The sequence below is a fragment of the Pochonia chlamydosporia genome, chromosome 2 (assembly GCF_001653235.2).
Source record: "Pochonia chlamydosporia 170 chromosome 2, whole genome shotgun sequence".
NCBI lineage: Eukaryota > Fungi > Ascomycota > Sordariomycetes > Hypocreales > Clavicipitaceae > Pochonia > Pochonia chlamydosporia.
Window position 1 is genome coordinate 1,609,245 of NC_035791.1, and position 13,753 is coordinate 1,622,997.

At 51.9% G+C, this 13,753-nt stretch overlaps 4 protein-coding genes across 4 annotated transcripts; all 4 read right to left on the bottom strand.

Annotated features, from left to right (window-relative positions):
• Positions 1-4,005: 4,005 nt before the first annotated feature.
• On the bottom strand, positions 4,006-4,242 carry VFPPC_02633 (hypothetical protein; the record flags this gene model as incomplete). Its single annotated transcript, XM_022428286.1, has 1 exon — positions 4,006-4,242. One exon carries the CDS (start codon positions 4,240-4,242, stop codon positions 4,006-4,008), a length of 237 nt encoding a protein of 78 aa, XP_022284559.1.
• A 4,000-nt stretch (positions 4,243-8,242) lies between these two features.
• VFPPC_15534 (hypothetical protein) lies at positions 8,243-8,548 on the bottom strand (the record flags this gene model as incomplete). The annotated part of the gene is made up of 1 exon (XM_018293287.1): positions 8,243-8,548. One exon carries the CDS (start codon positions 8,546-8,548, stop codon positions 8,243-8,245), a length of 306 nt encoding a protein of 101 aa, XP_018146642.1.
• Positions 8,549-9,264: 716 nt separating this feature from the next.
• Positions 9,265-11,156, bottom strand: VFPPC_02635 (guanine nucleotide exchange factor-like protein; the record flags this gene model as incomplete). Its single annotated transcript, XM_018282252.1, has 2 exons — positions 9,265-10,929; positions 11,019-11,156. The coding sequence occupies 2 exons, from the start codon at positions 11,154-11,156 to the stop codon at positions 9,265-9,267; spliced, it is 1,803 nt and encodes a 600-aa protein (XP_018146643.1).
• Positions 11,157-11,762: 606 nt separating this feature from the next.
• On the bottom strand, positions 11,763-13,467 carry VFPPC_02636 (retinal dehydrogenase 2; the record flags this gene model as incomplete). The annotated part of the gene is made up of 2 exons (XM_018282253.1): positions 11,763-13,137; positions 13,199-13,467. The coding sequence occupies 2 exons, from the start codon at positions 13,465-13,467 to the stop codon at positions 11,763-11,765; spliced, it is 1,644 nt and encodes a 547-aa protein (XP_018146644.1).
• Between the last annotated feature and the right edge of the window lie 286 nt (positions 13,468-13,753).

Genomic DNA, 13,753 nt, shown 5'->3' on the forward strand with positions numbered 1-13,753 from the left:
GACTCTTTAGGGAACTGACTGGGCACAGAGCGTCAAGTATCAATCAATTAGTACGCATGCGGAGAGAATGTTGGCCTCCTTTTTGCCTCTCCTGATAAGAGGGTACTATCAAAACGACGCAACTACCATTTGCCACGATTCACTGACACTGACGAGAAGCACAGCCATCCATCATCACGTTAGAATGCTTGCGAGACAATCTGTCAATCAATTCAATGTTGATCGTTCGTCCCTGATGACTGGACTCGAGCACCTTGCAGATTGGCCGGGTTCCTCCATGTCAAGGTCAAGGTCCATGTCCATGCCCATGCCCATGCCCATGCCCATTCAAGTCTGCTCTGCTCAGGTCTGGTGCGTGCTGGTGCTGGCGCTGATCTGGTGGCCCAGTCTGCCCTCACTGTTCATCCACCTCTGCTCTTGCCTGCATCGGACTCACTCACTCACTCACTCACTCGCCTTCAATGATCTTTTGCACCGCTGTTCCCCGCAGTCTCTTTGTCTGCATGGATCCAGATGTCCAGATGTCCCATTCCCCTTTGCCGTTTGTCAATCCCACCCTTGTCCACAACACTGGAATCTCACCAGACAATGAATAATTCGCCAAGGTGCTGCTGCTTCCTTCCCCAGACTGAAGATACTCGCTGTGAGACCCCCTTGTCTCGTAGCAGGTTGAGACACAGCGAGAGGTTTTTAATCAAGGGCTGTGTGCCTGCTTGAAGGCAGTGCCTCCTCCACCAGACTTCATCCCTTCGAGGTCATATGTCAATCAACTAACAATACCAGACGCTAGCAAGCTCCTGTGTGGGTTTGACAGTACCATGGGAGTGGGATAAGAGACCATCACAGACGACAAAAACTCTTGGCTCAAATCATGCAAGTCAGTGCGAACTCTACTCCGTACACAGGAAGGAAAATGGAACATGGCATTACTGCACCATACTGTACTTACAGAGAACTCTACGACCATGCTCGGATTTTTTTTTTTTTTTTCCAAGCTATCACCGTCCACAGGAACAGGGTAGACCCATCCTAGCACACATTGGCTCGTCAGAGACACTTGTGTGCATACCAGCACTCTTAGCCACTGTGCACCTTGACTCGGCCATGCTCTGCTGCAGGGACAAATGAGAAGGAGGCTCATGAAGCCTTGCTTTGGAAGACAAAGCCCTTGACCTTCATTGTCACGGCCACAACATTGCCTGATAAAGTGGGTGCATCCTCAACGAGAATCTGACACAACCACCCACCAGAAAGCAGGCTTTGAGCAACAGGAACATAATGGTGATTGAAGCTCTGGATTGGGCGTCTGGTGGATCAAATGGGAATCTTGGAACCCTGGACATGCTGATATCCCGGCGCCCGGCAAGGTCATCTTTGGCGTGGGTGTGTGAGCTCTCTGGTGAAGTGTCCTGTCCTGGGCTGGAACTGGATATGATGCTCTTTGGGGCGGCATGCATTCATCGTCCGGAGACGCACATTGTCAATCATGGTTTTTTTCGGTGTGGCCAACGAGACGCCTCATCGGCTCGTCTGGGTTGTCTGGATCCAAACTGTCGTCTGGGATCGACTTTAGCGTTTCGCAAGAGCACTGGATGTGATGGGCCGGCCGCACCACCCACAAACCCTGGTCGATTTCAGCCTGGATGGTGGACGACGATTGTATTGTGCAGGTTCTGTGCTAACTCAGGAAAAGGCTCATTGGCCATTGGCAGCCACAGGACGCGATAACAGGGAACCATTCAGGTACGGTGTCCACAGGGAGCCTCTTTCAAGTTGAGGCAGGGGTCTATCGCTTCCTTTCAGCCTGCCACACCCAAAGCTGTGCCAATTGAAGCACAACAGCCCCGTGATGTTTCTGGCCTGGGAGGGGAGTCTGGGGAGCAACCAGGGCAGTCCTCCCCATTCCAGAAGCCGGCAGGTCGTCTTGTGTCCTCTGAATTGACCGCGTCTGGTTCACTATCGATCCGCAAGGTATCAACATTTTGGTTGTAGGCTATGGGAAGAAAATTGGCGCACATTTTGCTGGCTCAAAGGAATCTGGGAGAAGGAGAAGTTGTACGCCTGTCCTATGTATGGATTGCTTCATATTGTGCGTCCTGTCTACTTTGGAGTGGACCCGTTGCGGCAAGACAAGACGCTTGCCTGTAATTACGAGGTGGTTTGCTCTGAGTGGCCTCGTCACATTTCGCTACACAATCGTCACCACTGGCCAGCTTCCCCTCAGTCAACGCTCAGCATGAGCTAGCTGATTAGAATCATAGCCATTTTAGACGACATAGAGAAAGGCGCCAACCGGTGCAACAGTCTACCCCCGAAGTACCCCGTGTGCTCGGCCAGGACTGCCTCAAATGCCACCAGATGGTCTATATCAACTTTCTTAGCAAAAGAGTATCGCAGGAACCAGACCAGATTCATATGGATGTGAGGATCGAAGTACGGAGTATCTGGGTAGAGGTTGGTAATCCCAGTTCCCCCACAATAGATTAAATGGCAGCAGAACATGGTGTAATAAGGTAGTTTATCCCTCGGGAGGATGAAGATTCTTGTCAATGTTGGTCTGGTCCACGATTCAAGCTTTGGCTCTGGTGTCGGCTTCAACTCTTCTCCCTCATCTCGCCAAAACAAAAACAACCATGGACTAGCACAGGGCACTCGACTGACCAAGTTGGCCTGAAAAATAATGCCATTTGATTTGAGGGTTTCTGGACTGGAGACAATCTTTGCATCTTACCTCGATACTAGACTTCAGCAATGCTGCCCGATTGCCCCATCTGGCGATGGTATAGCGATGGCACACGCAATCCTGTCTCTTGCGCTCTTTGTCCTCCGAGCCCTGTCTGACCCAATGCATTGGAGGTAGGCTGCATCGTGCTCTCAACATTCTTATGCCAGAAGCAGGGGAGGCTTTTGCCAATGAGCTTGGCTGGATTGTACAAACTCCATACATGAACATGATTCCTTGTTTGCTGGAGCAAAGCTTTGCCTACCGAAGTCGATGTCCATACGGCTTCGCCGTCATACTCTTGCACACAACGGGCAACGAGTCAGACGGATCATCAAGCGCTCACGTATCGTTGAAGCAACCATGCTGCCTGACTCTGTCGCTGCTTGATTATTGACTTCCGCCCAGGCTCTCGACAACACTCAAAAGGGCATATTTGAAAACATTGAACCTGGACGGGTGTTCTCTCCCTTTCTTGCCGGCACCGATCTGGGATAGCCCATGTCTAGCGCAACACGCCAGCATGGGTCAAATTGATGCCACAACCCAACCAACATTTTCGCCTTGACGGCCCCTTGGAGCAAATCAAGTTTTATTTTGGCCAAGAGTGTCCAAGAAGCCAGAAGAGTTTGTCCGTTGGTTTCCACCGCAGGCGAGTTACGGCTTCTACGGGATCACGACAATCTTGCCAATTGTATCAGCTTACGGCACTTTGGGAGACAACCTGAAAACTATACGGCAAATGAGGCTTGGCTTCATGTTGGTGCTGCACAACTTTTCACCATGTGCAGAATGGCGGGCACGGGCACTGGTTAGACAACCGCTTACATGTCATCGATTTATTCCAGGCTGACAGAACCTGTTGCGCACACACCAACGATTGATAATACAGAAGGGTCTGTGTCGAGCATCCTTTGTATGTCAGTTTGGGCTAGCTACCACAATGCAGTGCCATCCACGAAGAGATTTATAATTGATGGCTTCTGTTTCTTTCGTTTCTTCATCACCTTATCCCCTGACTTTCGGCATCGAGAGTTTGTTCCGCTCCCGTGCTAGTTTTGGGTGTTGGTTGGCCTGGGCCAGCAACAACCTGCATGTTCGACATCTATGATGTGTACAGAGCACCCAGCACGGAGTACAAAGGCACGTCAATGGCAAACAATGTCTTACAAAGGTGGGAATACGAGCCATTTTCAACAACTTTTGCGGATTTATTTACTTATCTAGCTTCAGAATGGTCATAGTGGTTAAACGTCAAAGGTCATGCAGGCCAGGTTAAAAGTCTAGCTGCCGGAGTGCCGATGGTTGCGACTTAAGGGACGCAGCTGGAAGAGTCTGCGATCCAGCTTGCCGCCGCAAGTGGCATTTTGTATTTGCCAGCTGCATGAATGGAAAGCTACACAACCATATGCCATCAAGCCAGATCGACTACGTCCTTCGGTCCTTGGTAAGTAGCCAAACCTGTGCAACAATGGCAGCGACTCGTCAAACCCAATCAGCTGCCCATGCGAGGATCTCATTTGCTCACACTCCACTCGCCGCCTCCTTGAATACAGTAAGTCTGAAGCCTAGGTGGACGGTGGATAAACGGGTCAACATCGTGTCTTCGCAATCACTGTTTGGGCTACGCTTGTCGCCGTCGTTACATACCTTTCGACGTTGAATCCATCACAGACATTGGCAGAGCAAGAAGTATTTCGACCAGACAATTCTAGGTTGTGTGAGATTGCCTTTTGTCTCCTCGGGCAAATCTTCTCATCAACAAATCTGCCCCTCAAGACTCAAGAGTCAAGAGGGGTGGCGTCTCTGGACCCATGTCTCTCGCTCCATGCCGGGCAAGGTTCACCCCTGTCAATATTCCACAAACCTCAGCTGTCGCCACATGTTGAATGAGGAGCGCCGTTGCAACTACTCACAAGCGAATGTCACAGGCCTCCCCGCTCAATTCGAATCATGAGCAGATGGTAATTATGAAGGAGGCGAGCGCGTTGGAAGATGGAAGAAAAGAGACGTAGAGAATCAGAAATCAGAAGATCAGAAAATCAACTCCATGGGAGGGCCATTATTCATTGGTGTCTTGCATACCAAACTTGCTTGGGTGGCGGCATCTCAGCTAATAAGAGCGAGCCTGATCAAGGAACAACAGTCCACACACATCAGAGCAACTGAAAGGGATCGGAGGTTGGGGGGTGAGGATGTCAAGTTCTTCCCGGCCGTATGCCTGCGAGCCCCCGTAGCCATGCAGCTCACACGAAAAGCACACTCAAGAGCTGTTGCGTAGACCATGGAGAACAGACGAGAGGCCTGGCACCTTCTGGCTTAACGTGCTTTTGTTAGGGGATGTGTGCAGTACGTACTTCATTTGAAATGATGGCGAGACGCCTTGTTCTCGATCCGCTCCTACGGAGGTTCGAAGCGTGCATCCCGCCTGAAGAACTCACGCCGTCATGCGTCCCCTGGGTCGCGTTCATATCAGGAAAAGAGCACCAGCAGCCATCTTTGATATGGAAACTACACGAAAGAGAAAGGGAGGCATGGAGCTACACGGTTTGATATGGGAATGTTTGTCTGGGGACCTCTTGCCACACGCACACGCACACGCACACGCGCCCATCATCCTTGTATCACGACAACACTTGGCGCCACACGCGCTTATGCTGGCATTGGAGGACAGGTGGAAAGACGGCAGACCGTGCAACCGGAACATGGTTGCGTATCGACGCTGAGGATACAGCATGGCATTACCAGTGTTAAATTATGGTCTGTTTGTTTGGAGCGATGTGCCGTGTCTCTTGGACTCTATGTCTACTAAATATCCCATTGAGATCTCAAAAGGTGCCTGTCGACGGAGGCAAGTAGGTACTCCAGCAGAATGCACCAGGAGCACGCGGGTGTAGACGTCTCGCCAATCACAATACATGGAACGTCTCGGGGGGGGTGGTGAACGGCCTGGTTCATCATCCAATGAGGAATGAAGTGTTGGGAAGAGGAGGAGGCGAGCTGTACCAGATATGTCCTGCCTCGACAATTTGACGACTGTGTCAGGCTCCTTCCTGACTAGGGCAGACTGGGATTGACACTTCTTGTATCAAGAATGGTGTGTTTGAAGGTTGGGTTGTATATATGGGCGGCGTTGGTGAGGATTTCATCTCTGAGCCAACCTAATATTGCGAACTCGACGCTTGCACGAGAAACGTGAGAATACCAGGAGTCCGGAACACTTCCTACGGAAGGCCCAGTGGCAGGCTACACATTGACGAGAACAAAGCAGACATGGGGAGCTGTGTTTTGCCTTTGTGAGAAGTATTTTTGCAATTGCCGCTTCTGAACACGATCTTCTTGAAGAATCTGGGCGAGACTTGCAAAGACCAGGCACATTAATTTAAAACGGTCGGACGCAAGGACCGTGGGATCCATCAACTGGCAGCGTACGGAGTAGGTAACGCGCACTTACAATATGACCGCGGCACAAGCTCACCTACATACAGCACAATACACCAAGAAGACAGCGCGGGATCAGCAATACCGGCAGGTGCCGCGTGTTGGGCATTCGGAAGTCGGTCAAGCTGCGTTTTATTATTACTGTATCATATTATTATTCTTCGATTCTCTCCCCCCCTCATCACTACCTTTGTTTGGCAAGTCTTTGAGTGCCGACAAAAAACAGACTTTCCGCCAGACGGCACTACAAACAGACCGATTCCATGTTGTGAAAGCTAGAACGAGTTAGCATTGGTTACACGAGCTTTCTCAAGTGTCGGCCACATAAGTCGTGTTGACGCAAAGAAGATGGAGCATCTGGTTTGGTGAAGGAAGATTCTCGACCACGGGGCCAGCACAAGAGCCCATGTCGATGTGCCTGGTCTGGTCTGGTCTGGTCTGGTCTGGTAAGTTTGGTATCCGGCAGCCATCCGTGCGCCGACCGGCTGGTGCCAAAGTGAGGTGGAGAAGACTGCGTGTGGCTTCTCTTTGGCCATTGAACATGAAGGCAAAGCAGCAAGGTCAGGGGGTGACGGGAGAAGTGGCTGCTTCATCCACCCGCGGGCCTTTTTCGCACCCTTGGTGGCAGCCACAAAACTCTAGAATCAAAATCGACATGGACACGATTCTCTCTCTGGTCAAGGACAAGACTACCACTACGGATTTCCTTTAGACACGACGCATGAGTCCAGGCGAATTGGTTTTACCTAGGGCAGTTCCTCCGGTGACAACCAGATACGCCAGACGATGGTGTTTGCCTTCCTGATCGTAGGCACAAGCATACATGTACCTACAGGTCACACAAGCACCGAGATGGCGCAAATACTTGGTGGGTATGTGCATGTGCGTAAGGAGACCAATGCATGGAAGCATTGGATGAATTGAGAACACGTCATGCCGGGAACAGACATCAACACAGACCTGGTTTGCACATATTGGCAACGGCACACTCCCAACTACCCTACAACAAGAACAAGCCTTGAGTTTGCTAGCCGCAGAAAAGTTGCGACGAACTTGATCAAGACATGCGAATGTTTCCTTGTCTCCCAACAGTCTGGGTCTTCTTCACCAAGGATCGGAGTCATCAGTGGCAAAGACAACAAGCGATGACAGGGAGCTGGAATGCCTGGCTCATCGAGGCGCTGATATGACGATAAAAGCTCCAATGTCAGTGTCGTAGTCTACTCCGTAAGCTGCGGCGCTATTTCCCCTGCAGACACCAAGAATTAAAAAAAGCAAACGTATCATGATCTTGTCGATGTCGAGCCCTTGCTCGCGGATTCCGTTGGAGCAGCCCCGTCACCATCGAAGAGACGTGTGTGTAATCTCGGGAATACGAAGCAAATATTTGACATATTTCCCGACCTGCGACAATTCCCCCTTTCCCGCTCAACCTCTGCGGGCTGATAATTTGAAGCGTCCAAGACAGCCAAGAGAGTTTCTGTATGCAAGTTGCCTGCATCTGGATGAAGGCTTGCTTCTCTGGCCCGTTGTCCTGCGGGGTCTTGGTGCAGCCGTGTTGTCCAGTTTGCGAGAAACTGTCTTGTATGTGCCAAATGCTTGTATACTGACGTATGTTAGGAAGACTGAACCGGATGATTGTGCGTGTATGGAGTGTACGTTCTGGTACTCTGTGCATTCAAAGTCGATCGTGGCGGCAGGCCAAAGTCAAGTCGTTTTGATCCCACATGCAGCACAAACCACATTCGTCTTTGAACGGACTTGGCGAGACAAGTATGTAATATACCTGGGCACCCAGGTAATGGATGAACAACCAGTGGTTTGAATGGATGCAGGCTACCTACTGTATGTACCTGATGCATACCTAGGTATGTACACCAACACACAGAGTACACAAATGCAAACCTCAACTCCAAGCAGCCGCCAACTTCCAACTTCGACAACCACAACAATCCCGCCTCGCTCAAATGTCCGATCAGGCTACATTGCACATCAGCTTCAGCCCACAACACGCCGCGCACCCATCAAAATCTCACCAGACAACATGAAAAATATCCAATAGCCCCTGCAGCCTTCACCTCACCCTCCCACCGATTGGACAGCCAGGACAGCTGAAAAAATCGATTCCACGAGGCGCTGCCACCACAGCCCTTCTCCATGCCGTGTAATTACGGTTTTGCCCGTCCTCCTAATGTGAAGCAAGCTTTGTTTATGCGTTCCCTGCGCAAGAGCAGGCTGGCCCTGTTCGTTTGCAGTATGTATGTATGTCCAATCTGGTACCTCCGCCTGAACTAGGAAGCACCCTTGGCTCCCCAGCTTTCGGAACCAGACTGCTGGGTCTGGGTAAGACTTGGGAACGGCTTGCAGAGGGTTGGGTTCTGGCATACCAAGAGATTGGTGTTGTGGTGCCGTGTATTGTCGCAGGTTGGTTTCCGAGTGCTGCTGAAACAAGTCCTCGTTTGCTGTGTGTTCTACAATACGGTACGTATGTCGTACGGGACAACGGGCACCCCGTGCGGCCTACTTGTATGATGAATTTGATCTGCCTGATGCTATTTTGTAGTTGGGGGCCACGGGCTGAATACCGATTTGAGCGCCGTCTTAGATATCTGATGAACACGGGTCCTACCAGTAAGCTCTGATACGGATAGAGTGTGTGTTGGGTTACAATGAAGAGGATACAGGACATCTAAGTGAACTTGACACCATAATGCGCTAGTACAACAGTCAGCTGCTTATACGAGGCGATGCGAGATGTGTATCGTTGGCGTCGAGATGTATCAGCAGATGATCACATCACAGACTATCTGAAGTACTTGGCGTTTTGAACCAAACATGGTGTAAGCCATACTATCACGGTTTGACATCAGTGACAAGATTCTCCATCTTCATCTTATATGTCGCACGGCCCACAAATCAATCACGCAAAGTAGACAAGTCACAAGATAAGCCCAACAATCATGTCAACGACAACATCAATACATCTCTACTATACATGGCTCGCCACCCATACTCCCATCCCACAACTCCAATACAATCGTAAGAATAACCACAATTCGTACAGCCAAACCCTACAAACACGCAAACCCTCTTCTCAGCATCTAGCCGGCCACCGCCCTGCCCACCACACCGGCCAACTCCCCAAAAAACACTCCCTTAAACACACTCTCCCCCATATTCTGCGTCCAGGCCCCCGCCTCGCGAAGCCTCTCCTTCCAAGCCCGCTGCTCATCCCCATGGAGTTGGTCCCACGTGCGCGCCTCGCCATGGGCATCAGAATCATGCACATCAACCTGCAGTTTGCTGGCGTCCCCTTCAATAACAGGATCAGCATCCAGAAGAACGAGCTTCTCCCCCGTGCGTAGGACCCTATCCCCAGTCAAGCTTGAGATGAGGGTATTCTCAAAGTGGGACGGCTGGTCGGCCCGGTGGAGGAGCAGCCGTCCGTGCCACGAGGGCATGAATGGCTGTGCAAAGATGATGGGCTGTCCGCCGCCGTAGAGCTCCTTGACGGACTGGGCTACAATAGCGAGAATGAGCACAATGACGGTGAGGATGGCGATGAGGGGGCGGGCGGACGGGCCGCGGGGCTGCATGGCCACGATGTAGCGAGTTGGTCGGGGGGGTCCCTTCTTGTTTCGGGGGGCTTGGGTGTCGATGAATTTCTTGAGCGGGATGCTGTGCACGGTGATGGTCTTTTGTAGTGATGTGCTTGCGAGTTTGACGTGTTGTGGGCGGATGTGCGTCTTTGGTGTGATGAATCTGGAGAATGCGAGGCCGGAGATGTTGTCCTGGCCGTGGACTTCTTTGAGCGTGTGGAAGGGATACAAGTTGAGCAGGAGGTTCAACGCCGGTGAGACCTGGTGTTCCAGTGTGTAGAGCGATATCGACGAATCATTCCCAGCAACAGCCACCACGAACTGCGTATTGCCTACAGGCGTAGCAGGCGACGCCGGTGACGACAAGTTCGTTACGGCTAAAGACGTTGCGCAAATTTTGCGAGGAATCTTAGCCGTCGCAGCCAATCTAGCCTTCTCGTGGCCTGGCGACGGCAACCGCAAGCCCTGGATAAGCGCACCAGTGTTCTTCTTGGGCAGATTCGACACCGCAAGGATGAACTCTGGCGTCAAGTACCGAATAGACCGAAACTGCGGCCTCTCGCCATGATCGTCCGGCATTGAAAACACCATCTCCGGCTCACTACTCGTCTTGGCCCCAATATTAACAACGTACAGCTCATACCGATCAACATACGCCAACTGATACTCATTCTCCCCCGTCTGAATGATATCCAGCGCCTCCGCCTCCTTCGCCAGCTCCAGCACGCCCCGGGCTTTCGGCTTCGGCGCACTCGTCTCGAACACAGCTATCTGGGGCTCCTTGCCGAGGGCAGAAGCCGCCGCGCCAATAGCCCCCGACACGCGCAACAAGCGCTGGTACGTGTCGGCGTCGGGATTCGCAAACAGCGCCGTGCGGGAAACCTCTGCGATTCGGGCCTCGGGAAACGCTCTCCGCTTTGCGGACGGGCTGCTGCCGGCTGTGGAGGCGAGGGGTCTCGCCTTGGACGGGTCGACGGAGAAGCAGCGCAGGTGCTGGTTCGTGCCTTTGGCGATGTCGGCGGCGGAGGAGTTGATGCCTGCGTAGAGGTGCGTGGTTTTGCCTTTGTGGGGGCCCACGGCGATGGACATGACGCTGTCTTCGTCGCGGGATAGTTCGACTTCGCCTGCTATTCGGATTTCATCTTGGTGAGAGGTGTCTAGTACTGTCTGGAGGCGAGGGAACGTTAGCCATGCATGATCAATTGTTGCAAGATGATCAGGGGACACGTCGCAATTCACGGTCGAGTCCAACGTACAATCTTGTTGCCAACGCCTGAGCGTCCAGCACCTCCTCCTCCACCGACAACTAATCTATTCGCATCCTCGGGGTCAAAGTCGACCGAGTAAATCGGGTAGTCGACCTCGGTGTCGGCGCGGGGGAAGGGGGGAGCCATGACGGGCAACCAATGGTCCCGAGCTTTTCGTGTCCGAAGAGAAAAGAAGATATCGCCAATTAAAAGATTGTTGAGCTTTCGCTAGATTAGGTCGCAAGGGCCATGGATGCGATGAGGTTGGTCGAGGTTGGATGTAGGATTCGGAGTGGGAAACTATTGTAGGGGTGGTGGCGCGAGGCCAGATGTTCGGACGGAGTAATTCTAGATTTGATGTGAGCTGAGTTGGCTGGACTGGGGTGAGGTGATGGAGCGGAGTGGATACTTTTGGAGCCACGAGGAGCATCCACAAGTTTGAAAGTTGAAAGTTGAAGTATGGTTCCACTGGGCTTGTGATTGAAGAAACAGGATCAGGCTAGGTTTGTGCTTTTATTTGTTTATTTGAGATAAGATAAACGCGGACGAATATAGGTATTATAGAATACAGGTCACACTATCAAGAATCTTTACAAGGAGACGTCTCGCTTTTGATGGTGCAACAGGTATCTAAGTACCTAGGTAGAGAGGCTCCTTCAACAATATGCTTACAAGGCTCTCTTGATCTTACATATGCAACTAATTCCAATCTGACTTACACTCCGATGTTCAACATGTCCCATATCATCATCCCTACTTCTCCCCCAAATTCACATGCACCGCCTTCACACTATAATACCCCCTCAACCCATCCTCACCCAACTCCCTCCCAATCCCACTCTCCTTCACCCCCCCAAACGGCACCCTCACATCCGAATCATTACTCGAATTCACCCAAACCATCCCCGCCTCCAACTCCCTCGCCACGCGATGCGAACGACCTACATCCCGCGTAAACACAGCACCAGCAAGCCCATACCGCGTCGAGTTAGCAACCTCGAGCGCCTCCTGCTCCGTCCTGAACCGCGCCACAGCAGCACAAGGTCCGAAAATCTCCTCCTTAAAAACAGTCGTGCTGGTACCGACATCCGTAAATATCGTGGGCGGGACAAAGAATCCCTTCCTTGGCAGGTCGGAGACAGAGCCACACGGGTGCAGGATATTCGTGTCCTCATCCTGAGCCATCTTGATATACGACAGGATGCGATCACGCTGGGCGGCGCTGACCTGCGGGCCCTGGTAGGTTGTCTCGTCGAACGGGTCTCCAAGGATAGACGTCTTGCTCGTGTAGTCTGCGAATGCGGCGATGAACCTGTCGTAAACTCCGTCCTGTACCAATATCCTCGATGTAGCTGTGCAGACCTGCCCCTGGTTCGCCATGATGCCTTCGTGAGCCCATCGCACCGCCTGTTCGAGATTGGCGTCGTCAAACACAATCAGGGGTGATTTGCCGCCCGTTTCTAGTGTAACTGCCTTCATGGTAGTTGATGCCATGCGCATCACGTCTTTGCCCGTGGCGGTACTGCCCGTGAACGCAATCTTATCAACATCCTTGTGTAATGCCAGCGCAGCACCCGCCAGGCCGCCGTGGCCATTGATGATGTTGATGACGCCAGCGGGAAACCCTGCCTCTCGAATCAACTTGCCGACGTAGAGCATTGACAGCGGCGTCTGTTCAGCGAGTTTCAGGACGACCGTGTTACCGCAACATAGTGCGGGACCTAGTTTCCAAGCCGCCATGGCAAGAGGGTAGTTCCATGGAATAATTTGGCCACAAACACCAATTGGCTGTTTCAACGTGTACGCCAGTTTCTCATGGCCGACGTCGATGACGCTCCCGTGGATCTTGTCCGCGTAGCCGGCATAGTAGCGGAGGACTTCTGAAAAGTGAGCAACATCGAACCCAAGAGACACAGAGTACGGCTTCCCATTGTCCAGGGTTTCGATGGTCGCCAGCGTTTCGCGATGCCGGTCAACTAGGTCCGCTAACTTGTTCATCAGATGGCCGCGCTCCGTACCCGATAATAGTTTCCATGATGAATGCTTCAAGGCGTTGCGGGACGCTTTGACAGCCTCGTCTACATCTTGGGGCGTTGCAGCTGCGACGGAGCAAATCTCCGTTTCCGTGCTGTTGACGTTAGGAGCTTTGCTGGAGAAATTTTGCAAGGAGGTGGTTGGACACTAGTTACTATGGATTATGTGTAATGATCTGCTTCTCCTTCACAGATGGTACAAAGTCGTTTCCTATGAACAGGCCCAGCGGCTGGGACCAGGATAGGCCATTCGGTGCCGTGAGGTCAACCTCCAATCCGGACGCCCTCGAAGTGTATGCCCGTTGTGCACATGCAACGTGAAGCTGACCACAGCGCATGGGTTTAGATAATCGAGCTACATGTAGCCTTGATAAATTGGCTCCCGGAAGGGGCTTGGTGGCCACGCTCAATGTCGTCGTACGCATGGTTCAATGTTGGCTCCTGTCGTGGTGTCGTGGTGTCGTGGTGTCTCCCGTGGTTTGCCGAGGTTCAACCGGCGCCAGCCGCATATAAAATGAGTTATTAATGTTTAAAAGAGTAAGTCACTCACATGCACATGACTGCCTTGAGAAGATATGCCGCATACAAGGTCTGGTTGATTTCTTACTGCCTCTAATGTCCATTTAATTTATTGCCTCACTGTGTCTAAAATGGTGGAGGTATAACAAGCGACCAGACCTTTTCTGTGGCGCGACACAAAATACCCCACCA